Below are 23390 nucleotides of genomic sequence, written 5' to 3'. Positions count from 1 at the left end.
TGGCAGGCTGGCACAGTTACCATGGCACAAATAGCCCCGGCACCGAGGAAACTGCAGCAAACTGCGGGGTGGCGAGGGAAGAAACAGGCAGAGACTGGGGCAATGCGGAGCCTGCTGTTCGTGTCCCTGTCCCCGTCCCCGACCCAGACCCAGACGGCCAAAGTGCCAGCATGCCATCAGGGACACACAGATGGTTCGCTCCTAGGTGGACGTGGGTGTAACGCAGACCTGAGGGCGAAAGTCGTCCTCTTTGCAGCAGCCCACATTCATATTCACACTACAGCTCAGCAAATCAACACATTCACCTCAGTCTAAAAACCATTCTCTGCCTACAGTCAAATACAACACTTTGGATGACTAAAACTAAGTTAAAAGAATATACAACCTTAACTTTTCAGTAGGTGATGAGGGAATACACACTCACGCTTGATACAACTATGCTTACCACCTGGGTAGAATATAAGACTGCAATGAATGCTGTCTAAAAAAACAAAGGTGCGCACTACTGATGTAAACATCAAATGCATTTTGAATGTGCCAACAATTTGCATAAGGCACACTGGTAATGAAAACCAATTTAGGACTAATTTGATGGGCCTTGTCATCTTGTGGAAGGCTTGTCATGTAGTTGGCTTTTGGCTTTAGGCCCCTACACACTGTGTGATATTGGCAATCTTGCAGGGTCATTGCACGTCACACTGTGCAAGATGGGTCTCATAAAATCTTTGTCTCAAATCTGTGTCAGGCTGAACAATATCAACTTTGAGTGTGCGATGAATGCCTGATGAAATGTAGGGCTATAGAAAAAAAAGCAGACATGTCATGAAGTCAAATCATCCATCTGCGCTATGAAAATGCTGCATAACAACAAACAAGGTATGGCCTTACTTTGTTCAAAGTTCCATACAGAATACGGAGTGGTTGGTTTGTAGACTTGGCTCGCAACATTGTGAGAATTTAGTCCTAAATTTTCTGAAACTGTCAGAGTTTGGAAACAGCCTGGCTGTGTCTCTCAGTGTGATTCTAGGACCAGTGTTTTACTGTCAACTTTTGTCAGGAACAGCCCAAAATCGTGCAGTGTGTAGGTGTCTTTGGTGCAAGCATCCACAAGACAACAAGATGGCAGCTGAGTTTCAAGGATCTGTTGGTCATTATAGCAGCAGGATCAGGGAACTGATAGCATTTTGTGGATACCGGCACCAGTATTGATTCTGCTCATCGGTCCGATTTCTTTATTGATTTCTGATCAGTTTTCTATGAGGAAAAAAGTAGATCTGCAAAGAGTTTTCAGTGTCAATGCTACTGTTTTACTCATCACCTAAAATGGATGCAATGAGAGAAGATTTGTACAGCATTCCTTTAGGTTTTCTATGTCAAAGAAAAAAATCTGCTAAGCCTGCTTTCATGGTGCCAAGGTTATTATATCATGAAATATTTACCCTCCTGAAATGGACATGCTGCCCTGTTGGGAAGAAGTGGCACTTGTGCACAGAGCGTCTAATAGATGCCATTCCTTGAATTTAAGCCCATGTTGCACAGACAGATGTTTCAGGACATTCCACTTTTACTTGAAATGATCATTTTACATAACTACAAGCAGCATTTTTGTCATCTTTCTTATGAGATAAAGGCTTGCTTTGGACCTTCCTCGCCACCATGACTCCCCCTTGATGAGTTTGACATCGTTGTTTTACAACACGCAACTGCATCCACAAAAGAAATCAATAAGCTCATAGGGCATACATTTCGGATGGATTGGACAATTTGCAACCGGTTCTCAATCCTCATAGCTTTTTTGCTTGATGATGTGAAATATTCTCTGACAAAATAACATCAAGCGAGCAGCTGGTTTGAGCGATGAAGTATCCAGCCATGAGATCTCTACTTCCAAGTTAATTCATTACAGCATGTTTCTGGTCTAACTGGGCTTCAATCTGCATGCTAGTCAAACAAAACAGGCGCTAGCTCATCAAAACGTTGCTCCATGGAACCAAAAGTAGACCAAACTCCACAGCTTTATATACTTATTTATTTTGGAAATATCAGTGGAACCAAACTCAGGTGTTGTAGGTGTAGCAGTAGGATTAAAAATTGATTTCAATGCAATGCTGTGACCTTGTCTGGTGTATGTGTGAAAGGCAAGTTGAGCCCTTCTTGATATCCCATGTCATACACCGAGGCTGTGCGTGGAAGGCATTTGGCTCTGCTGAATACAAAGCAAAGCTCATTAACCTTTGGAAACACACCTCGCTGGCCAAGGGCCTCATCAAACGAGGAGATGAATGAGGAACCTCTGTGGCCCCCTTGGAAGAGCTTGTGGAATCTGCAGTGCCCCATCAGGTCGAGCCAGGCTCCATCTCTCAGGGCCCTACAGGATCTCAGCAGCTGCCTCCTTTCACAGTGTGAGGAATGTAATCAAATGCAAATGCCCCCCTGCGTATGTTCACTTCTCACTCACGCATTCATTGTAGTGGGCAACGGCATAGTAAGTTCTTGTTCCTTGGATACAGTGTAACCCAGGGTGCACACACACACACTCATAGTGTATTCGGCCTAGATCAAATGTAATCAGAGACAATGGTCGCCTTTTCTTCCTGCTGTGGTTCCACCCTACCTTCCACCTCTGCGCCCACACTGACACACTCTGTCGGGCCCCCATCACAAAACAGAGAAGCATTTTTATTACACCTCTGTTTGTAATTCATGACAAAGTTTGATTTGTTTAGACGTAGCACCCCAGGGCAAAAGCTGGGGAAGAAACAGAGGTCAACAGAAGACAGGTACAAAGAGTGAAGGTCTGAGAGAGTTTAGCATACTGCCAATACGGACAACAGTTGTTAAAGTTCATTATTACAAGACACAACACTACAATGAACCAAAACTTAAGCAAACACACTTAAATTTCTACACAATTCAAGTAGCTTTAGTGGTTCCACAAGGTTTTATTAAGGTTTTGTCTTGTGTGACGTCTCATGTGACACAACTTGGAAGATTTTACAGCACTGTGAAGACACTGTTAACAGGTCTTCTACGCAATGGTCACCATAGCAATTAGACATTCATTTTCACACAGCCATCAAAACATCTGAAACGGCCAATTCAAACACCATCTTTATGGCCCTCAGCTATATTTGCCAACAGAGGAATGCACAAACACTCTCCCTCCAAATGACCATCTCACAAAGTTCACTGCCCTGGGGCGGTACTATTCTCAAAAGGACACCTTGATTTGTATCATGGTGCACCCTTTAAACACATTTTCTTTCTTGTGAAACAAGTAAATCAGGCCAACAGACCACAGAGCTGTGCGTACAGCTCGTCAAAGCTCAGAAAATATTTAGCCTTGATTGATTCTGTGCCCTGCCTGGAAGAGGCTGAGCTCCAGGAGTCAGAGGGCTAACATGATAACCCTTGCTGTGTGACCCACAAACTACGACCAAACCATTCACCACCATGCTGATAATCACTCAGCAAACAACTTGCATCAAAACAATGAATGCTCCATAGCCATTACATCCTGCTGCCAATGGAGCCTTTATGGCCGGGAGTTTCCTGGCCTTCCGGAGAGGAAGGACTTGTAAGGGGAAAAGACCAGTAGTAAAAAGCTGCTGAACTTTAATGATAAAGTCAGAAATGGGAAATGAAGATGTAAAGGGTACTTGCACGCAGGGCTGGGTGATAATTCAATATAAGCGCCCAATCAATTTCCAGTGGAATTGAATTGTGATTTGGTTCAACATGGCTCACTACACTTAACAAACTTTTATTTTTTTAGATTATTTTGCTGGAGCAAACTGATTAGTAGAGCTGTACCCGACTCAGAATTATGCCGATCGAATCAGAATTTGCTGTTCAATACGAATATTGGACTATTCACTCCTTTTTTGAATGGGGTTTAGACATCAAACAAATTAAGTTGCTGTGAGCTGCAAATTCACCACTTCTGAGCAAAGCCTCTCGTCCTCAAGGCAGCTGCCTCCGTCTCACTCGGACTCTTCCTGGTCTGGGTCCCCAGTCGCTTGCACTGGAGGCGAATTTGCAAATCCTACGATAGCGAAGGACTGACCCACCTTACTCTGCCTATGGTTGGCTTACCTGACATATTTATCCTAACTAACTGATCCCACTAATCTTGCCTAAACCTAACCAATCTAACCAACAAAGGCAACAAGTACTAGCCAACCATAGGGAGAGTAGGGTGGGTCATTCCTTAACTATCCTAGGATTCGCAAATATGCGTACTGGAGAGCAGCATGAAAGCCAAGAGCGCTCACTCTGCATCTAAATATGGGGATCAAATGTCCCCAGAAGTTTAGTGCACACTGACTGACAAAAACAAAACGACCGCTCAATTTCAGGAACCTCAGTCGACTGAGAGGTCTCTTAAGCCCCGTTTCCACCGAGCAGTACAATACAGTTCAGTTTGGTACGATTTTTTCCATTTCCACTGTGAAAAGTTGTGGATGGTACCAATGGAACCGTTCCATACCGTCCCCATTTTTGGTCCCCCTTCTGTTGGGGTACCTGACACACAGATCTGGTACTAAAAAGTAGAGCTGTGAACACTGCAGTCCGTGCAACCTCGTTCTGTGGACGATAAATGAGGCGCAGACTGATAAATGAAGAAATACAGTGAGCGGTGAGTGACAACAGTCCCGTCCACATGAAAGAGTACTGTTTGCAGTGGAAACACTAGGGTCTAGGTACCATGTCTGAAGGGTTGCTTTTGGTTCCAAGGGTACCATACCTAAAGTGTTTGGTGGAAACAGGGATTTAGTGATGACTTGAATCTTCAGCTTTCAGAAGGCAGCCCTACTGAGCAGTTGATTCACTGATCAAGTTGATCTCAGAAATCTGATAAGCATTGTGTCATTTCCAAATTACTTAATTCTGCTAAAACATGAATTCGTTTTGAGTTTTTATTTTAAACTACCTAGTCGATTATGTGAGAAAATAATTGTCAGATTCATATTAAAAATAAATGCAAATTGCAGCCTCAGATTTTGCACGTATACATTGCACCACATGACAATATACGTAAATGCAGGCATCCTAAAAATATTTCTATCATATTGTCCTATTGATTTCAGCCACACTGCCCAGCCCTACTTGCTTGTCAAAATGAATGAATGACTAAAACATAATAAATGCCCCCATTTGGCTCAAGCATGGCGAAAGGACCAGACTAATTCAAGCCCCCATCAATGTGATGCTGATGTACTGCCATCACAACAGAACTACTTCAGTCTATGACCCCATGACCAGAGAGATGAAACACAGATTATTCTCAAAGTTGTAGACAAAGTGCCCACACCAAATACGAGCCCAAGCTCAGGACTGGAGAATGAGATCAGAGAGAGGCAGCAACTGAAACAAAGCCATAACTTTTCCCACTAACAGCTGAGCGATAAGACAAGAGCACTGAAGCGAGTGAAGGGCTCATAAAATGTGTATTGCAGACTGTCTCCAGTGCAGTCTGGGGTTAGTGTAGAGAGAGGAGAGGAGCCACGAGCACTGCAGATATATGTGCGTGTGCATCTGTGCAGACAGCAGTCTCATGTCTCCCTTCCCTCTGTCTCCACTGGTCCTCATCCACATTTGAACACAGAATGAGAGAAATCAATAAGTCTGTGCAGAGCCACCAGAACAAGAGGAGAGCGAACTCCCAAACAGCAAACAGGGACAAGACTAAAATCTGGCATATACACAGGCGGTCTTTTATCTTATTCTCTTTTCCCCCCTCTAACTTCCCGTGTCATGCTGAGACTGCAGTACCCGCAAGTCCCAGACAGCTCCTCTCATCGTGATATGTTTGGGCTACATAAGGCTGATGATTATTAAAAGGCTCAAGGATTTTTTGACTAAAAATAACACTGCAGACAGAGGGGCCCTTTCTAAAAACTGGACACAAGCACAGAGCAGAGGCAAATGCAACCCACATGCTGTGTTCCTCTGCAGCCTGCTGCCTCATCTGATGCCAGGTTTGTTGCTAGTCAAACTTTCTAGTAAGTCAGCATATACAGTACACACACACAGATGCACGTGCGCACGCACGCACACACACACACACACACACACACACAGAGGACATACACATGGCCAAAAGCTGAAGCAAGATAGCTGAAGGTTGCTGCTTTGAGCGAGACTCCGAGCCAAATCCTGCCCCCTTTCTATCCTCCAGCCACCGCCTCCCAGCCGCATTCACACACACAATCATATACTGTCTCACAAACACACAAGCAGACGTACATTATCCCCTCCTGCCTCCTCCCCCCCTCGCTTCCCCAAGTTGAGAGCCACCTACATGGAAGAGCGATGAGCCTCAGACTCTTGCTCAGACTTGAAGCAGTCTATCTTGGTCTCATAACTGCAGTTCTCTTGTTAATGACAGACTGTGTAACCTGATTCCACACACACACATATGCATATATACACACACACACACACACACACACACACACACACACAACCCCCCAACACACACTCAGGATTTTTGGGAGCTAGCGCTTCCCTCTCCCTCCACTTGCATATTGTTCCAACCCAAACTGCCAGCTGCTTCTGACAGCCAAATTACTGTGCACAGAGAAATGATTGCTATCAGAGGCCTACACCCCCCCCCACCCCACCCCACCCCACCCCAACAACAACCCCCCCACCCATACTCGCCTCATGCTTTCAATGCTCAGATCTCTGTGGGCAAATTACACACTTTATGTCCATCAGACAGAACCACTACAGCAGTGCACTGATGTAGAGGCCAACATATCTGCAGCCAAAGAATTTAGGAGTCGCAATGTGGAAATGAAAACTTGAATGAGGCCTGTGTGTAGGAGAGGCAGAACTTTCAGATGGCAATCAAAAGCCTAATTTCTGATAGTTTGTTCAAAGTAGTGCTGAAACAAATCACTTTCTTTATCAGTTAATCTGAGTAATATTTTTTGATTAGTCATTTCGTCTATAAAATGTTAAAAAGCTATTAAAAAGCCAATTTCCCAGAGTCCAGGATGAAAATTTCAGACATCTTGCCAAAGAGTGCAATGACAAAAAGAGCAGTTGGAGCCAACACAGCACATTTGACAATTATGTCTTCTTGATAAATTAATTTAGAGCCAAAACAATTAGTTGATAAATTGCTCAATCGACAGAGAACAATCGTCAGCAACTCTTCTGACAACTGATTATGTCAATTCTCAAACAAAAACACCAACACCAACAAAGGGTGTTCAACAATGGTGCAATTTCATAGTCTGTCCAGCTCCAACGCCATTGTTTACAATAATCATGTTAAATATTCTTGAAAGTTACACACTCCTGCATCCGTGACCACATCACCCCCATCCTTCACAACCTCCACTGGCGCCCCATCCCCCAGTGTATCCACTTCAAACTCATCATCATCACTTACAAAGCTCTCCACAACCTGCCCCCCCCCCCACCTGTCTAAGCACTTCCACCAGCACACTCCCTCCTGCACTCTTATGTCTGCTGATGCAAAAATCAAAACTCAAACTCAAATCAAACTATTGCTGCATGCACCACTTTTTCTTTCTCGGGCTTTCACCCAGAAGAAGAAGGACACGACATAGCAGCAGTTCAGTATATAGCAGTGCAGTAACTCCCGGAAAAACAAACAAACAAACACCTTAGCAACCGAGAAGCAGAAGACGTACTTCTGGATGGACGAGGAAACTACATTCATGCTCCGACAGCTAAAGGAGCTAAACATCTTCATTCGTCGTTAGCTTCCTCTTCAGGTCAACCAGAACTAGTTCAATACGCACTATATCATAATGGACACAGCACCGCCTATCTAGGTGGAGTCAGATGTACTTGGTCAGAAATTCGATTTTCTCTTCTGCATGTATACTTAGACAAGATAAGAAGTCTGACTTGACTGATTAGCCGAGCTGAGCTTAGCTCGACTACTAAGTGCATGTAAACGTACCGAGCGCTTTGTTCTGTTTTTTTTTTTATTGCTGTTGTTGTTCTTTGTAATTGGCTTTAGGTATCCTGAAAAGCGCTATATAAATCCAATGTATTATTATTATTATTAGTTAAAGAAAGCAGCCTTCTGAGTACTTTTGTGTGGCTATATCAGTACAAAGTCATAAAACTATCCATAAGAAAACGTCTTGTCATTCCAGCTCAGAAAGTCACTATATTGGCAATCTGTGTTTTTTTTCTGCTATAACATATAAACTATATCTGTTTCAAAAATCCCATACATCCCATCGGAAACTGGGCATTTTCCGTTACAGCCCCACAGCTGCAGAACTCCCTACGTGAGGATCTTTGGTTGGCAAACTCAGCGTCTTCGTTTAAAACACTCCTCAAAACCTACTTTTACAGTCAGGCTTTTTTACAGCAAATCTGCAGTGTGTCTAGTTCAATCTATCGTTTTATCAATTTTATTATTTATTTATTTATTTCTATGACACACTCTGATTTATCTGGTGTTAGCCTATGTTCAATGTTTTTATTGCTGTTTTTATCTTGATTGTGTGTTTGTCCCATAAAGCACTTTTGTAACTGTGTTTTGAAAAGCGCCATACAAATACAAAATCTGAGCAACTTGTTGGCAGTACCTTAGAGCATCATAAATCAGACACATATAAGGCCTCTTTACATCAAATTCAACATTTCAAGGCACCTCCAAAACCAGTCCTATTGTTGGGAATGTGTTGTTAGTCTCAGACAGACAGATAACCTCCAGCTGGTTGAGGACTACGTTACCACAGATAGGCAGTTTGAAACAATGACACTGGCCAGAAGCCAAACAATAACATTGTTGAGAAGAAGGAGAGGACTAATCACAATGGCAGGCTGAGCGACCACAGCCAGGCTGGTGCCCAGCCGAACAGAACAGGACCCCGACAATCCCCCTGGAGTTGAAGCATATCTCTGCCTCAGACTGCATGCCGTCCTTTTATCAGACCACTATCAGCCAGACTCCACGATGCAAGCCACTGAGAACAGCGGGCGCCCACACAGAGGCCCGACTTCTGTGACTGGTCAGCTATGGGGTTACATTCTCCAGATCATCAACCAACCACACAAACACACACCCACTGACCACGACAAATAACCTCAGCTGAACTGCGATTCGTCTAATGCGGTCATTAGCGTTCAAATTCATTTTGAGTGGCTAATCCATGTTGATTAAACAATAAGTCATCTTCCATTCCAGACACTATCACTGCATGTGTAGCTGTCAGAGAGTCATATGTATATATTATGTCACCTTAAACGCATCACAGTTAAATGGAGCTTGGCTGGGACAGGCTACAACAGCAAACACAAATGCACAATCGAGTGCTCCCCAGACATTTGGGGGCTACTAGTGAAGAAAGGCCTGATTAGTATGTGGGAATGTAATTTGGTGAGAGCGAAGGATCTAGCACAGTGAGTTGATTCTGAGGAGGAACACTTAAGTGTGAGACATTCCCATTCACACATCTTTTAATCTGCACAATTATCTCTGGATGTTTCCAGCTAGCATTAACACCTTGGTAATGAAGTTTGCACCCTCTCATCAGCAGGTCTACTGCCTTTACATTTAATTGCCCCTGCTATCACACAATAGTTCCTGTTGGGTCTGTTCCTCAGCAGGGAAAAGCATGACAACAAATACTTCAGCATCTTGTACAAGAGCTATATTGGGAATATTCAAGTGTTTCTCCATTGCTATGTAGTTCAGAATTAAATCACAGACTACTGTAAGGAATGCTGTGTGTTTTTGGCTGCTCTCCCCTCCTCCAGGACTGCGATTGTGATGTTAAAGTGCTCAGCATGGGATGATGAGACACACGATCAAGGACCCTCCCAAGGATTGTTTGCATGACAAAAAACTCTTAACAAAGTCACAGCTAGTTGCAATGTGGCGAGGTTGATTTGATTGTGAAATTCCAAGTCGCAATGGTGAAGCTGAGACGTTTATATTCAGTCTTTTGGCCAGGGGCTCATCTCCATTTATCAACAACTACCAAAAAACATCTCTGACGCCGGCTATGGTGCGTTCAGGTTCCCTCTCTGCTAAATCATATTTAATATTTGTTCACAACACACAAGATGAAGAAGGTAAATAAAATATGTGGCCGCAATGACAAAACAGGCCAAGATTTTACGAAGAAAAGCTCCAAGGGTTTTCCACACAGAGAGCACGTCACGAAACCCTTTCCTGTAGATCCGCAAACTTCTCCACGTCTGCCCAAATGTCCACAGCCACGACACAACAACACACATTAATGTTACATTAAATGTTCGTCATGATTGAACTTACCTTGCGGGGTGTTTTTCAAAGTGCTTTATGAGGGCTCAGTCACTGGCGCAGGTCGAACTACTCTGCCATCTCCCGAGAATTCACCGACAATACCCGATTTGTTTTCCAAAGTCTGAAAAGCAGAGCCTACATGACGCCAACATGATCGTCCGTCGCTCGCGCGGTGAGGGGAAAAAAGTGGCAAATTCACGCGATATTCAGGAGAGAGGAAAAATGAAGATACATTTTGTAGCGTTGCAGCCCTTCATACATGAGCGCTGTCTGGGGCTTCACAACTCGCACTTGGATCCACGAAGGCAAAAAGCCAAGGATTGGAGGAGGAAGTTACCTTACAACAACTCACTGTAATTAACCAGCGGCAAGCGAGAGGATAAACACAAGCACTTCCGGTGAGGCGTTTCAAAATAAAAGTAGCAATTAGTCTTTCTCAATTTTATGTTTCTCCCAGGGCTCTAAGTGTATTTTTTATTTTATTTTATTTTATTTTATTTTATTTCATTTTATTTTATTGCAAAATCCTAAGGCACAGGATTGAGGTAGCCTGTTTGTATTTAACTCAAGTATTTCTATTTTATAGAAACCTTCTGCCCCATTACATTTCAATGGCATAGGCTATTGTACTATGTCTACAGATATAAAATAGTTACATTTAAGACTTTTTAAGACCTTTTTAATACCACCTTATAGGAAAACTAAGACCAAACCTGCAATGGAAATACACATTATATATTTATATGTGTGTAAGTAGTCTTTCCAAGTAAACACACTGATGTCAGTTCAAAATTACAGCAAGTTTAATTTAAAAATACCCACTGAATCTGAATTTAAGGCATTTTAAGACTTTTTAAGGACCTGTAGACACCCTGTTTTTACTCTGCTGCATGTTTATAAAAATAGTAGTTACTACAGTCAGGTTAAAAATCAAGATTTTACATGCAAAATATACCATGACCCCACTGATGGACACGCTGCGCTAAAGTGCCCTCTTGAGTGGCGAAAATGAGAGGATGTACCCTTTTGGCAGCCCTCTTGAGTGATCAAAACAAGACGATGTGCCCTATTGGATGAAAACAAGCGGATGTACCCTTTTGGCTGCCCTCTTGTCCCCATGACATGCAGTAGGTGCCCTTTTTTCCTTTTCGCCCCTGCCCTTAAAACATCCTGAGTCTGTCACTGCATGACCCCATAAAATGTTTTAGATTAAGCTACCCATACTCATTTATTTATTTATTCCTTTACCTACTCAAACAGTACAACACTAATTACCCTACATACGAAAGCATCAATAAGAGTAATCTGATAACATAATGTATAATAGCATATAAAATTGCAATACTACTCGTAATACTTTACATATATTTGGTTTATAATACTAACTTTTACTTTATTAATATTTTCAGTACATGACTTTCACATTTAAAGGAATGTTTTTACATTATAGTATTGCTACTTTTACTAAAAAATAAGATCTGAATACTTACTACCACTCCTAAGTATTTAAAGTAAAAGTATCAAATATGAAGAATGGTCACTTGCACATGCTATGTATTTATAATATACAGTAATAATATCATAATATTGTTTTTATTAATCATTAATGCCTTAGTTTGTAGGCAGCATTTTTATGTTGTAGCTGGTGGGGGTGAAGCTCATTTAACTATTTTACAAAGGCTACTATTAGGAATGACTGGATTAGGCTGCAAGGGGCCCCAGAGCAAAAATGAGCCTCAGGGCTTCCATTAATCCCACACACCTTTCACACTCCTTTCATTAGAAGATGATGAACAAGAAGATATACTTTATTATTTATCCCTGAGGGGAAATTTAATTTTTTAAACTCTGTTGTCATATACACACAGGCCTGAAATACACACACATGCACAAACAGAACCTATACATGCATTAAATGGAGAGATGTCAGGGTAAGGGGGCTGCCCATGGACAGACGCCCTGAGAAGTTGGGTGTGCAGTGCCTTGCTCAAGGGAACCTCGGCAGTGCCCAAGAGGTGAGCTGGCACCTCTTCAGCTACCAGTCCATACTCCATGTTTGGTCCAGATGGGGACATGAGCCAGTGACCCTATGGATCCCAACCCATGTCTCTATGGACTGAGCTACTGCCTCCTCTGAATTATTTTAGAATACTGCCAAGGGCCCTGTGCTGTAATTTAATTCAACACAAATTAATTAAGAAATATGCAACATGTGAGCTCCAAACTGAAATAACAAAGCAATTCAAACTACATTTTGACACAGGTATCTTCAGTTATAGGTAGTAAAACAGAATCAACATTAAGATCCTCATCATGTCAGCAAATATTTTGCTTTAGTCGTGGATATTTCCAAATAAAATTTCAACTAAATTACTACAAACCAGGTGACACACATTAGCTTTAAGGGCCCCTGGACTTAAAGTAAAATTACCTCGAAGTTGTAGGCTACTTGTAGGGAGAGTAAGTATTTTAATAATGACTTATTCAACCGGCATCCAAAATGTTATCAAGTGTTAGGCCAATAGTTTTTCCCTATTTTCTGATTACAAGTGATACACTGTGCTGTGCTTTTATTCTGACACATTAACTACATTTCCGGTCACAGACCTGTTCTCTCTGGCGAACTTGACGTGCGCGGCAATTAAAGGACCATTGCTATTTGGTGCTCTCTGCGCATGTTCCCCACTCAGCATTCAGGGAGTGAAGGGTTCAATCTTTTAGGCATAAGGGAGAAAAATGATCGGTGTGTTGTCAAACAAACATGCAGAAGAGCAGATGAAATGTATGAAATCACATACAAATGTGTTTCCTAACATTGTGTTTATAGGTAAAAGAGGCTATTAAGAGATCATTTTATTCTTCTACTGTCAGACCTTGTCATTAGTTATTTCTCGAAAGTTTTATTGGTTATTATAGCCATAGGTTTGAATATAGTGATATACTCAGTTTAATAACAGGCAAATCATGAAGCAGTAAGTCACAGTTGCAGTACCTGTGGAGAAAGGCTGCTAAAAGGCAATTAAAAGCCAACTGTGGTACCACTGAGAAGACGTCGTGATTTATTGAACATCTTTTCAAATAGCTGGGCACATTTGTATTAAAACGAGATGTCTAATTTCACTGTAACTCTTTCAACACAGACCTCCCGAAGATTCAAACATCACTGGATACTGTCAGAACCTTTAAGTTTCCACATTACAACTCTTCAAACATCATTGTATATACAATACAGCACATATGGGCCCACAAACATAGAGTAACTCTCAGTGGTGAAAAGGACGATTATGTCAGTAGCCTACTGCACTTGAGGCAGCCTGTTTGTAGCCTTTACTTCGGTGCTTTATACCTCTGCTCCACTACATTTTATGGCTGGTACAAATTACTCTTACTCTAATCAACAAATGCAATAAATAATGACATAGGCCATTGACATAGATTGAGCTACCCACAAGTAGATAGGCTACTTGGCTAAAGCTTTATAGTTAAAATCAACCCCTCCTTTATCTGCTGCAACATTTAAGTGATGTTCACATTAATGCATCAGTAATTATGGATAATCCAAAACAAAAACAGGCTATATATTGTTCTGAAATATGCCATTCTGCACAATGAGTAGCTACTTTTACTTTGGGTAATCTATAAGTAGGATATATTTGATACTAATACTTAATTTGAATGCATTGACTTTTACTTGTAAATTTTTTCTTCACTGTGATATTACAACTTTTAACTTAGGGACTGTTCTTTAATTATCAGAGGAGGGGAGTGGCTGGGTTTGGGGAGCCTATAAGTAGGCTATATTTAATGCTAGGAGTTCTGTACCTTTACTTAAGTAAAACTTGGAATGGATTGCCGTTTACTTGTAACAAACTTCTAAACTGTGGGAATACAACTTTTAATTTAGGGACTGTTAATTTATTATCAGGGGAGGGGGTGGCTGGGGTGTGAGGTTTTTTTTTTGTTTGTTTGTTTTACCCTCTTTAATGCTACAAATACTTTCCCTTAAGCCTCCCTGTGTGACTTAGGGAAAATGCATGACTGTCCCTCCACCATAAATGAGTATTTAGATTTTTAAAAAGTACTCTCTGATGTTTAAAAGTTAAAAGTTGAAGCTGAACTCCTGGAGTTGAAAAAAGTCTTTCATTCTTTTCGTGCAGGCTGTGTAGTTAGTGCGGTTTATTTTTGTCAGAATTTTACAAGAGACGAATAAAGTGATTTTACTGAAATACCACAATTTTATTAAGCTTAGATCTGATTATGTTTTTTTCTGAAGGAAGCCTTCATCCCACATAATGTGTTCAAGGGCTATTGGAAATTTAAAAACCCAACAATAATTTCTGTTCTTAGCATAGGTTCTTACAGTTTCTGGCTATGACAAATGGTGTAATTTTGGTGATTTTGAAAGAAATCATGCCTTACAAACCCGGCAGTAAAATAAATACAAATCACAGCCATTTTAAGTTGTCTGCCCCTCCCTTAAACCAAAATAACAACAAAACAAAGCCAACAACAAAACAGAAGTATCTCCCCAGTGCTTAAAAAAGTATTTGACATGCCTCCCCCTTTCTGCACCACCCCCTCCCTTCTCACAAGTAACGAACAGTCCCTTAATTCAAAGTTTTGAATATTTCCTCTACCACTGGGGACATGAAGCAGAATAAATGTGTTCATCATGTGTTGTTTACCTGTCGGCCACATGCCTATTTACACAATCTTGTCAATAGTATAAGCTAGAATATTAATCACATAAACAGCGCATACACCACACAGGTTTATCCACAGTTTTGGTGTGAACTGTTTCACTAGCTAGGTTTGTTTTACTACTAATACAGTGTGTTAACGAGAGACTAAATAAACTACACTGAGAGGACCTTGTCACCTTACGATTACGTTACGTTTTAACGGGTACCTGGCAGCTTATCAAACAATATTTTCTGTGGTCATATTATACGAAAACCTAAGCTACTAACAAACTAATGAACCGACTGACAGAGCCTATTATTATCCTAACTAACTAACTAACTAACTAACTAACTAACTAACTATCGAGTAAAGTAGTGACCGTAAACACATCACGGAGCAGCAGCTGCACTCCAGGCTGTGCGTACAGACCGTTTCCATGACAACGCAGTCAGAAGTTACAAACAGTCAGAGCTCCGTCCACAGTTTCTTCCTCTGCTTCTAAGATGTCTTCAGAGTAAGTAAAACACGCCTGGACGTAATACACAACTGTAATTACCGTGTTTAAAACTTTTCCTGTCGACTTCTTTGCGCCGTCACTCACCATTTGTGTTTAATTTAAGGCTTGAATAAGTTTACCGCGGTCAAGTTAGCAGTTAGCTAGCCGATGCTAAGTTTGTGGATGCTAACCGTCATGTCAATGCTCGCTCGTGCAAGCTGCCGTTGAAGAGTTTGACAGTGTACCGGGTTTTTTTGTCTCCATTTCCACTAGAAATGTCTCAGTTCTCATGAGTAACGATCTTCAGTCGACAGAACCTGGCAAGTACAAGTGTTTATACTGGTTTAGTTTAGTTATATCATGTTGTAGTTTGTTAGCAGGGACACCTGTGTGCTAGACCCCGGGTGGGAGGTGGTGGTGCCAGTTAGCACTGGCATGGGGCGAGTGTGGGGTAGGGTACAGGGTAGTCATGAAGCAGCAAATCGTTTCCTTATTTTCTTAACTTCATTATGTGTGCTTGTGTGTGTGTGCTTTAACATCACCAGAGTGCAAAGGAATAAATGGCCAGATCTCCCAGATCCCAGGACTGTCCCCAAGCATCACCTCTCTTCCTGAGGAGAGGGCCCGAGGGCGAAGGGCTGGGGTCCGAGAGAGTGATTCTGACTATGTCAAGCTTGCAAAACAAGGAGGGCATAAGGGTAGAGCCATCATGTTGCCTTATGTGAAGATATGTCCCTCTTGCTGGTTAATGCACTTTGCTTACATTTATTATTATTATTATTTTCAACAGGACTTTTGTGGCATGAGAATACAACTGCTTCTCAACCTGATGCATACAAACCTCCAGGCTGGTTCTCCGCTGCATCAGGAGATGATGGACAACCAAGGTACATGCAACATTCTGCACAATACTTCCACCCCATTATTAATGCCACTACTGTTAATATACTACTATTGTTAGTGCTGATACCGTTAACTTCCAATCTTTTCAAGTGCTGTAAAATTGAAGAAACAATATAAACATAACAACCAGCTACAATAATGATTTCTAGTGTTATTCGTCATTCTGTATTCCAGCTATCATTAAGTGAAGGATACATTTCATATCTCTATATTATGTTTTTTTTCCAACAGTCTAATTAACAGTGAAGAGAAGAAAAACCCTGGAGCTTTTCAACCGCGAGAACCCCCCTTTGGGACTGACAATATGTCAGCCTGGGAGAGGGATGATAACAGCAGCAGCAGCAACGGCAAAGAGAAGGTAAACAAAGAAATGTCAAAGTCATTTAGAAAGTAATTTAGCCACGAGTCACCACAATAACAATTTATTCTATCGCTCGTGTTGTTTTGTTATGATCATATGTTTCAAGACAAAGTTGATTGTTAGTGATCCAGCAGTGTTACACACTTTATTTAGTTGTTACTTGATCAGGCAGACACACTTGGGGGTTCAGGTAGTTGCTTCTCAATGGTTTATAGTCTAAATTAGAGTAATGGATATCCTAGTAAAATTTACATTAACAAAATAACCACCACTCACTGTTGCTTTACTATGTGTTTTGTAGAACAACAATGTTCCTGACAGCCAGATGGTGAAACTGGAGTCATCCAACCAGTATCATGAGACCAGCAAATTCAAGAGGATGTAAGTTAATGTGGTCACAAGATGGTGCTGTTGTTCTATATTATATTCAGTACAAGTGGCCTGTGTCTCAGAAGGCCACTTTTTACAATTTGCAGAAACAAAATTGCCCAAAATAGATTTATTACAGACCAGTGATCTTATTATGTCAGATCATATCAGTAATTTTGAGTGGAAGTAATAGCAAACAACACTTAAAGGACAATTTGGCAATTTTTCAAGCCAGTCTTATAACATTGTAACAGTCTAACATCATAGCAATGAAGAGCCATTTCACAATTTACAGGGTTTTTGCCAATTTTGGGGGCTTTTCTGTTAGTGCAAGTCCATAGTTAGAAGCATTACAACACATATTATATATGGCTGATTTATATCTTTGTAGTTAAGAGGGTGTTGTCAGTAAATTCTTGACCATATATTGTGTTGTGGTGACTAAGCAGAAATGCTCATGGGCAGGCAGCACACCCAGGTCAAACAAAACACGTCATAGATTCGGGTCAAAACAGGACATTCACCCGCTTGCTTTGGCTCACCTCTGGTCTGTACTGTGAGCTCCATGTACCCTTGGGCTAGTGTCAATGACTTATTAAAAACCTAAAATAACCTCACAAACAATGCAACAGAGACAAAACAGTAAACACTGTAGACAGAGTGTCTGTGCAGTTTTGATACTATACATCAACGAGTCCACAAAGGCTCCACTGCAAAAAAAGTATAAACACTATAAGCACACTTATAATGCATTAGAATCTGCTTCTAGCACTGTATAATTGTAGTTATATGCATTTTCATAATGTTTACAACAATATTCACAATAAATTGTAAAGCATTTTATAATGACTATATTATCAAGGATCATACTTGATAACTGCTGACTTTTTTCCAAGGATCATAGTGTATTATAATTCTCAAAGTTGTAACACATTATAATAATTATATAAAGCTTTAACAATATTTTCTTCACTTTACATAAAGCAAACAATGACCACTTAGAATGACACATAACCAGCTTGTAATTCAAATTTGCCAATACCTGGGGAATTTCATTACTTCACTCAAAGCACCCAATGAGCACTTAGAGTAACTCACAATCACATTATAATCATTTTATAATACATTATAATCACTGTTATGATGCGTCTTAAAATGATTATGATGTAGCTCAATTATAAGAAATTTTAATACACCATGATCCTTGCAAAAACTGGCAGTGATTGACCAGCAATTATAAAGTGTTATGATACTTGACCTTATTATATAATGCTTAATAATATGTTATGATTGTTGTTGCATAGCATTAGGAATATTCATGATTGTTTAGAGCTATAAATATACAGTGCTATAATCAGATTACAAAGCATTATAAGTATGTTTATAATGCTTTAAAGACATGGGCGTCACGGACAGTGTTGCAGAGAAAGTAGACATTTCCCTAAACAAGAATGACTGAGTTAATATTATTATTTCACACCCTTTTTGTCTTATTTAAGAAAGATAAGAAGGCTAAATCTGATACTGAATAACTTGTTTGGATGGATAACTTTGCAAAGTTGGTTGTTTGGTATTAGATAAAGATAAAACCAACAATAAAAAACAGTTGTTGACTCTGTGTGCTTGTTGGAAAAGAACTTTTGTAATGAGTAGCCAGAGTTTATCTTGGCAGACAATGTTTAAAGGGTAGGGTCCATATTTAATGTTTAAACTGTGTCCGCTGTGGTCCCTCGTGTTAATCTAATAGGCACTTTGTGGGGATGACATAACATTGCATCAAATTATAACCACAAAAGCACCATCTGGTTTGATTCAAATGAAAAGGCTTTCCAAAAATTACATTTCCAACACATTTGGACTTTATGCCTTTTGTGTTCTCACAGAGTGTTTGACAAGAATCCAGCTCCTGTCAACATGTCTAAGCTGCTGAGCTTTGGATATGCAGAAGACAACAGACCAACAGCTAACACTGATTTGTCAAGTAAGTGCCTCTTGACAGTATAATGTAGAGATCATTAGTGAACTGGTGAATGACTCGTGCTCATATACATTTTCATGTTAACAGATTAGAAGACTGCCAGTGCCGTAGGAAAAGGAGGTACAAACTCAAATGCTTCCAGGAGGAACAGTGGCCATCCTCTCCTTGCCTTATTGATTGCTTTACTCCTTCATACTGAGCCACATTGAATGTTTTACTTAGTTTCAAATGTTCTGCCATGTCAGATGTAGTACTCAAGTGTGAAAGTGCTTCAGTGATTTAAATCTAGGACCTTTTGTTTACTGTGCCTCATTTACTTAATTTCTTAAAGCTACAGTTTGTAACTTTTGTCAAAATACCTTTGCATCATATTTGCTGAAACTGTCATATGAGACAGAAAATCTGTAAAAAAGCACGTCCCTCAACGACAATAACCAGTCAGAGGCGACGAGTATCCAATGCAGCGGTCAAACACTGCTTGTTAACTGTGGACAAACTGCCAAACTAGGCAGCGCTGATCAAATATGACACATATAAGAATCAAGACTCTGTTACTGCATTGCCTAGTTCTCACCTCAGATGTTTTCAGAAACATATTTTAGTGTACTGTTTAGCTGTAAGACAAAAAAAAAAAAAAAAGTTGGTCAGACAGCCATGTTGGATACAGTCAAGCTAAGCACTCAGCACCACCCGCCAGCCAGACTTAACAATCTCATTTTACAGCTAAACAGTACACTAAAAAATGTTAATGAAATCATTTGAGGTAAGAAATAGGTAATACAGTAACAGAATTTTGATTCATATTTAAACACCCTAGTTTGACAGTGGACTGACATGAAAGTGGTTTTCGTTCACAGGTGGTAAGGCCATTACAAAACAATAGATTTTGCATAGAAATAAGATTTTTTTTTTCACAGATTATCTGTCTCATGTGGTGATGTGTAAATATAGTGACAGTTTCAGCATAAAAAAGTTATCTTTTTTATTTTGCTGTGTCTGTAACTGTAAAAGTAAGCTTTAAGGAATAAAAGTTTGATAATTCAGATACAATCAAATTGACTCAAAATGTTTCACAATCATTCTTTGCTTTTGCCTTATATACTGAAATGGTATTTGTTCTCACAGGTTGAACTTTGAATGTTAATTACATTACAGCCGTCTTATATATGTTTTTCACTTTAATATGTATGCTGTATGTAATTTCTTATTGTGTCCTCAGTGCACCAATGTCTTGTTGGCTAAGTTTTGTTTTAAGTTGATTGTCGCTGTGTTAAACACTATTGCCCAATCAAAATTTCCCCTCTGGCACAATAAAGTATATGTTATCTTAAACTATGGCTCATCTTCCGGGACACATTGTTATATTGCTAATAAAGCAAAGGGTACAATGCATTACTTGATGCCATGAGCTCATTATGTGTCATTGTTTTTGACATACCAATGTATTGCATGTCTGTCAGAGGTTATCTCAGTGTTCTCTGGGAAAGCTGTGTGTCATAAGACGTTATTCAACAGCTCTTTGGTTGGTTTTCTTTTTGAAGGTGCACTGACGCTTTGGAACTGGGCCAATCCTTTTTTTTTTTTTTTCTTGGTGTGCTTGATCTCGCTCTGTTTGTTTGAGGCCGGTGGATGTTTTTGTGAGAGCGAGGACAGGTGGTACTCCTCTCTCTGGAACCAATCAGTGGCAGGGCCAGAGGTCACCGCTATATCAGCTCTGCAGTCTGACATAACTCGTATTCAAAAACAGCTGCGACGAGTATTTGGAAGTTTTGCAAAGGACCAACTTTTGAAGACATTTTAATTGTGATTTTGAACTCGTCTCCTGAAGTCATGGCACCAATCTTACTTAACTGTATGGGGAATGACCACAATGAGTACATCAAGTGAGTATTCGGGAACTTCAATTGACTATGTCTTCCTTTTGCTCTTTAAAATCAAATGTAAATATGTAATTCATTTCGAGCACTTAGGATTCATTTCTCTTTATTAATAAGCTGTACTTTGTTGCTTACAGACAAAAAGTCCAAGTGAAAAATCCCTACTTGGACACCATGGAGGAGGATATTCTCTATCACTTCAGCTTGAGCACCAAGACTCACAACCTTCCAGAAATGTTTGGTGATATTAAGGTTTGTGGAATGCTTATAAAAAAACTAATCTGGGGTTTACAATTTCAAAAGCGAGAAAACAGAAATGACTTGTCATCTTTTCTCTATCTCCCATAGTTTGTGTGTGTTGGAGGCAGTGGGAATCGAATGAAGGCTTTTGCTCAGTTCATCCACCGGGAGCTGGACCTGCCCGGAAACCCAGAGGAAATCGGAGATATATGTGAGGGAACTGATCGCTACTGCATGTATAAAGTGGGACCAGTGCTCTCTATAAGTGTAAGTATCACAGAACGATGACATATACTGTCCAAGGAGTGTTTATTTCTACTGGCAAGTGCTTCAGATATTGCATTGCCGGTTTGAGATTTCCACAGTTTCTAAAGTAACTTCTATCCTGATTTTGTTTCCACCACAGCACGGCATGGGCGTCCCTTCCATCTCCATCATGCTGCATGAGCTCATCAAACTGCTGCACCACGCTCAGTGCCGTGACGTGGTCCTGTTTCGCCTTGGAACATCCGGTGGAGTCGGTAAGAACATTTTTTCTTATGCGTTTTCTTGAGTTATTCCTTTGAAATAAATAGATTAACATTTCTGCTTGGTGTCGTCTAAAGGTCTGGCTCCAGGGACAGTGGTGGTCACGGATAAAGCAGTGGACTACTCCTTCCGCCCCCAGTTTGAGCAGGTTGTCCTGGGTAAAGTCATCACTAGGAGCACTGAGCTGGATGAGGGAGTGGCCGGCGAGCTTTTGCAGTGCTCCTCTGAGCTCCAAAACATTCCTACAGTGATTGGGAACACCATGTGCACCCATGACTTCTATGAAGGTAAATACAGCATCTCACATTCAGGTTGTCTGTGATCATATTTGTACATGATTTGTAATCACACAACATTTCCTTTGGTCAGGTAGTGACAAATACTGTGCTTTGTCTCTCTAGGTCAAGGCCGACTCGACGGAGCTCTCTGCTCCTTCTCTCATGAAGAAAAACTGGAGTATCTGAGGCAAGCGTACGACGCTGGAGTGAGAAATATTGAAATGGAGTCCACTGTATTTGCTGCTATGTGCCGTGTCTGTGGCCTAAAAGGTATTTTTTAAGTTATAAAGCGTAGAACATTCTGTACAGTGGTACAGTTATTGATGCCTTTGAAGATACAACCTTGCCTCTACGACACCTCTGTGCCCTTTAATTAGCCTACTTCGATATTGTTCAATAAAGACATAAGCTGTACAGAATACAGAACAGACAGATATGTGTGTCTCCCTTCTGCTGATTGATGATTTGACCCAATAATGTAAGAACCAAGGACATTAACATGCTCTATATGACTGATAATCTCCTTTTTTTTTATCTCCAGCTGCTGTGATCTGTGTTACATTGCTGAACCGCTTCGATGGAGACCAGATCACCTCCTCTCATGATGTTCTGGTGGAGTTCCAGCAGAGACCTCAAGTCCTCGTGTCTCACTTTATCAAGAAACGCCTGGGACTTATTGTCTGAGACCCTGATGTCTCCCATCCCAACCCCAGCCTCCCAAATAAGAGTGTATATAGCTGATATGTGAATATGTATATGTACTGTACTTACCATGTTTATATGTGTATTCCGCTTATTTCAAAAGCTGTGTAAATTTGTATGATTTCATTGATGAAGTTTAAATATTAAGCATGTGGCATTTATATATATGTAAGTATGTATTTTATCTTTTAATATTTAATAGTATTTATGTAAGCTAACATTAATTTTCTAAAGAAGGTGCTCTGTATGTTGATTTTAATGTTTGACTTACACTTATATCTCAATAAAAATGCTGGTTGTGGAGCAGCAAGTTTGCAATCTGTAAGCAGCCTCTTGTTACAAAGGTTATAAAGGATGTGCTTGTTAGATGGCAAACTACTTATTATTCCTTAGTGATTTCTCTTATGACACAATAAGATAAAGTGGGCCTTCCTGCAATGTGTTTCAGTGATGAATGTGTTATCAGAAAACCAGACATGCATTACATTTAGTTGCTTTTGCCACATAAGCTTGTTCATACAAATGCAGCTTCCTGAAAGTAACATACAGTGGTGTGAAAAAGTGTTTGCCCCCTTCCTGATTTCTTACTTTTTTGCATGTTTTCCACACTTAAATGTTTCAGATCATCAAACAAATTTAAACATTAGTCAAAGATAACACAAGTAAACACAAAATGCAGTTTTGAAATGAAGGGTTTTATTAATG

At 40.4% G+C, this 23390-nt stretch overlaps 3 protein-coding genes across 3 annotated transcripts in view; 2 read left to right on the top strand and 1 right to left on the bottom strand.

Moving 5' to 3' along the window:
* The window catches only part of LOC126393131 (activin receptor type-1-like), a 36980-nt gene extending 26368 nt beyond the window's left edge, over positions 1-10612 (bottom strand). The window contains exon 1 of the mRNA XM_050049013.1: positions 10280-10612. The gene's annotated coding sequence lies outside the window, so the exon portion shown is untranslated. The remainder of the gene's footprint in view (positions 1-10279) is intronic.
* LOC126393494 (uncharacterized protein C7orf57-like) lies at positions 22-20450 on the top strand. Its single transcript, XM_050049680.1, has 8 exons — positions 22-211; positions 15354-15467; positions 15995-16147; positions 16240-16336; positions 16584-16710; positions 17015-17094; positions 18966-19063; positions 19148-20450. Exons 1-8 carry the CDS (start codon positions 22-24, stop codon positions 19150-19152), a joined length of 864 nt encoding a protein of 287 aa, XP_049905637.1. The 3' UTR covers positions 19153-20450.
* A 245-nt stretch (positions 20451-20695) lies between these two features.
* upp2 (uridine phosphorylase 2) lies at positions 20696-23003 on the top strand. Its single transcript, XM_050048832.1, has 7 exons — positions 20696-20943; positions 21075-21189; positions 21286-21444; positions 21584-21698; positions 21783-21992; positions 22107-22253; positions 22525-23003. Exons 1-7 carry the CDS (start codon positions 20891-20893, stop codon positions 22665-22667), a joined length of 942 nt encoding a protein of 313 aa, XP_049904789.1. The 5' UTR covers positions 20696-20890; the 3' UTR covers positions 22668-23003.
* Positions 23004-23390: the final 387 nt, after the last annotated feature.

This window comes from Epinephelus moara, chromosome 7 (assembly GCF_006386435.1).
Source record: "Epinephelus moara isolate mb chromosome 7, YSFRI_EMoa_1.0, whole genome shotgun sequence".
Classification (NCBI taxonomy): domain Eukaryota; kingdom Metazoa; phylum Chordata; class Actinopteri; order Perciformes; family Serranidae; genus Epinephelus; species Epinephelus moara.
The sequence above is the reverse complement of the archived record's forward strand: the minus strand, read 5'-3'. Positions and strand labels throughout refer to the sequence as shown.

Excerpts from the sequence above, each read along its gene's own strand:
- upp2 (XM_050048832.1), top strand. The coding sequence starts at position 20,891 with ATGGCACCAATCTTACTTAACTGTATGGGGAATGACCACAATGAGTAC. Across the intron at positions 20,944-21,074 it reads GACCACAATGAGTACATCAA|ACAAAAAGTCCAAGTGAAAA; the intron begins GTGAGTATTCGG and ends TGTTGCTTACAG. Across the intron at positions 22,254-22,524 it reads CCGTGTCTGTGGCCTAAAAG|CTGCTGTGATCTGTGTTACA; the intron begins GTATTTTTTAAG and ends TTTTATCTCCAG.
- LOC126393494 (XM_050049680.1), top strand. The coding sequence starts at position 22 with ATGGCACAAATAGCCCCGGCACCGAGGAAACTGCAGCAAACTGCGGGG. Across the intron at positions 212-15,353 it reads TGGTTCGCTCCTAGGTGGAC|CAGCTGCACTCCAGGCTGTG; the intron begins GTGGGTGTAACG and ends ATCACGGAGCAG. Across the intron at positions 15,468-15,994 it reads GCTTCTAAGATGTCTTCAGA|AGTGCAAAGGAATAAATGGC; the intron begins GTAAGTAAAACA and ends TAACATCACCAG.